The sequence below is a fragment of the Rattus norvegicus genome, chromosome 13, assembly GCF_036323735.1.
Source record: "Rattus norvegicus strain BN/NHsdMcwi chromosome 13, GRCr8, whole genome shotgun sequence".
In the NCBI taxonomy this organism is placed as follows: domain Eukaryota; kingdom Metazoa; phylum Chordata; class Mammalia; order Rodentia; family Muridae; genus Rattus; species Rattus norvegicus.
In genome coordinates, this window is record NC_086031.1 from 69,746,298 (window position 1) to 69,748,189 (window position 1,892).

At 51.7% G+C, this 1,892-nt stretch overlaps 1 protein-coding gene across 1 annotated transcript; it reads left to right on the top strand.

The window, feature by feature from the left end:
• Window positions 1–1,452: 1,452 nt before the first annotated feature.
• LOC102552667 (40S ribosomal protein S27-like) lies at window positions 1,453–1,692 on the top strand. Its single transcript, XM_006250084.3, has one exon. It carries the CDS (start codon window positions 1,453–1,455, stop codon window positions 1,690–1,692), a length of 240 nt encoding a protein of 79 aa, XP_006250146.1.
• The last annotated feature ends 200 nt before the right edge of the window (window positions 1,693–1,892 follow it).

Sequence of the window (1,892 nt, forward strand, 5' to 3'; positions counted from 1 at the left end):
CACAGTGGAAAGAATGCCTGCAGGCATGGCCAGAGGCCAGACTCCCTGCTGGTTCTTATCTCATTTTGAGAATTCAAATTACCCATCATTCACAGAGACGTGCTGACATAACGCAGCAGCTGAATACAGCCCTGTTGAGAAAGTGGCTTTCAGGAGAACTGAGGCCACACTCTTGTGTAAGGAGCCCTACCCAGTGAGCCACCGGGACACCGCGCTAAGTCTCTTCCACCCTACTCCCACGCCTGCTTCACTGGTGCACAGCAGAGCACAGCATGATCGTCTTGAACCACAGAAAAAGCTATAGCTAAAGTGATGTGAACCCCGACCCCCGATCCCCGACCCCCGACCCCCGACCCCCGACCCCCAGCACACACACACACCTTCCACTTGGGAAAACTACCCACTGCTCCCAGTCAATGCGGGCCTCCACCCATTCCTGACTAAAAGCCCTCAGGATCAGCCCCCAAGCCTGTCTGCTCGACTTCCATGCATCTGGCATAGAGTGTGGGGAGTCCTGCTCAGGGCCCTAAGTGACACCGTAGCACACCTTGGGAAGGTGGCTGCAAGGTTGCCGTTGCAGAGGGGACTGTGGTGTGGCTAAGAGGCCACGTGGTTGCTGCTGGCGCTCCTGGAAGTGTACATGGTGGTTAATGCAGTTACAGACTCCGCCCAGTTGTGATCGTGTGATCAAACGTGTATGTGTGTCAAAGGGTTGGTGGTCCATGGGACTGGCATGGTTACAGATTGAGGGAGGAGGTGGCGGCCACTCTGACTCCTTCCTTTATCACAGCCCTGACACCTGACACCAACACATCCCAAACTGGCGCCAGGCTGTGCCTGGGCAAGCAAGGGAAGGGAAGGGCAGAGAAAAGAGATTGTTTTCTGACAAATCTATGGGGGAGGGACGCACACAGGCTCCCAGGCCCTGATGTTTCCTCTCTGCTGCTGTTGAGGCCTCTCCAGCACACCATGCAGGTCATTTAACCGGAGCTGGAACCAAGAGTGTTTTAAAACCCTGAAGGTCTCCATGCCCCAAGGGAACACTTTACTGAGCAGAAAACAACCAGACCCTGCCCCAGCCACAGCCCCGAAGAGCACAAAGCAAGCCCTCAAAGCGTGCTGCTCCCTGCCTGGCTGGGACCTGTGGAAGGCACAGCATGTCTCTTGTCTCCGTAAAGAAAAGTCTAACACACTATCAGAAAACCACCCCCGGCAGCCTATGGGAAATGAATGGGAGAGGTGTTACATTTCATCATGCACTCTTTTGTAGATTTTGACTGTGAGATTGTGTTTTAACATGCTTAATGTTTGCCAAGTCTCTGGAGGCTGAGTTGGGAGGGTTGAAAGTTCAAATCCAGCCTGGGCTACCAAATACTAGCTTAAAGCCAGTCTGGGCTATATAACAAGGTTCTGTCTTAATAAAACCAGCAGTGATGACCGCCCTACGAGAACATGCCTCTCCTTCACTCCTCTCCAGAAGAGGAGAAGAGGAAACACAAGAAAAAGCACCTGGTACAGAGCCCCAGTTCCTACTTTATGGATGTGAAATACCTAGGATGCTATAAAGTCCCCAACATCTTTAGCCAGGAGCACACGGTAGTCTTGTATGATGGCTGCTCCACTGTATTCTGTCAGCCTACAGGTGAGAAAACCGAGCTGACAGGATGCTCACTCATGAGGAAGCAGCACTAAAAGCACCTGATTCGAGATGACTGAGAACTATCTCAAGAAACACATTTTGGGGGGAAAAAACAAAAAACAAAAAAACCAAGAACAAATAAAAATCTAGTCTGAACTCCAAGGGTAAGTGTGGGACCAAGAAAGGCACCCTGGTTCCTGGTCAAGTTAAGGCTAGAAGCCCCAGTGACCCTGAAGGGACAGACAGTAGGCAT

Coding starts and splice junctions, on each gene's coding strand:
- LOC102552667 (XM_006250084.3), top strand. CDS start 1,453: ATGCCTCTCCTTCACTCCTCTCCAGAAGAGGAGAAGAGGAAACACAAG.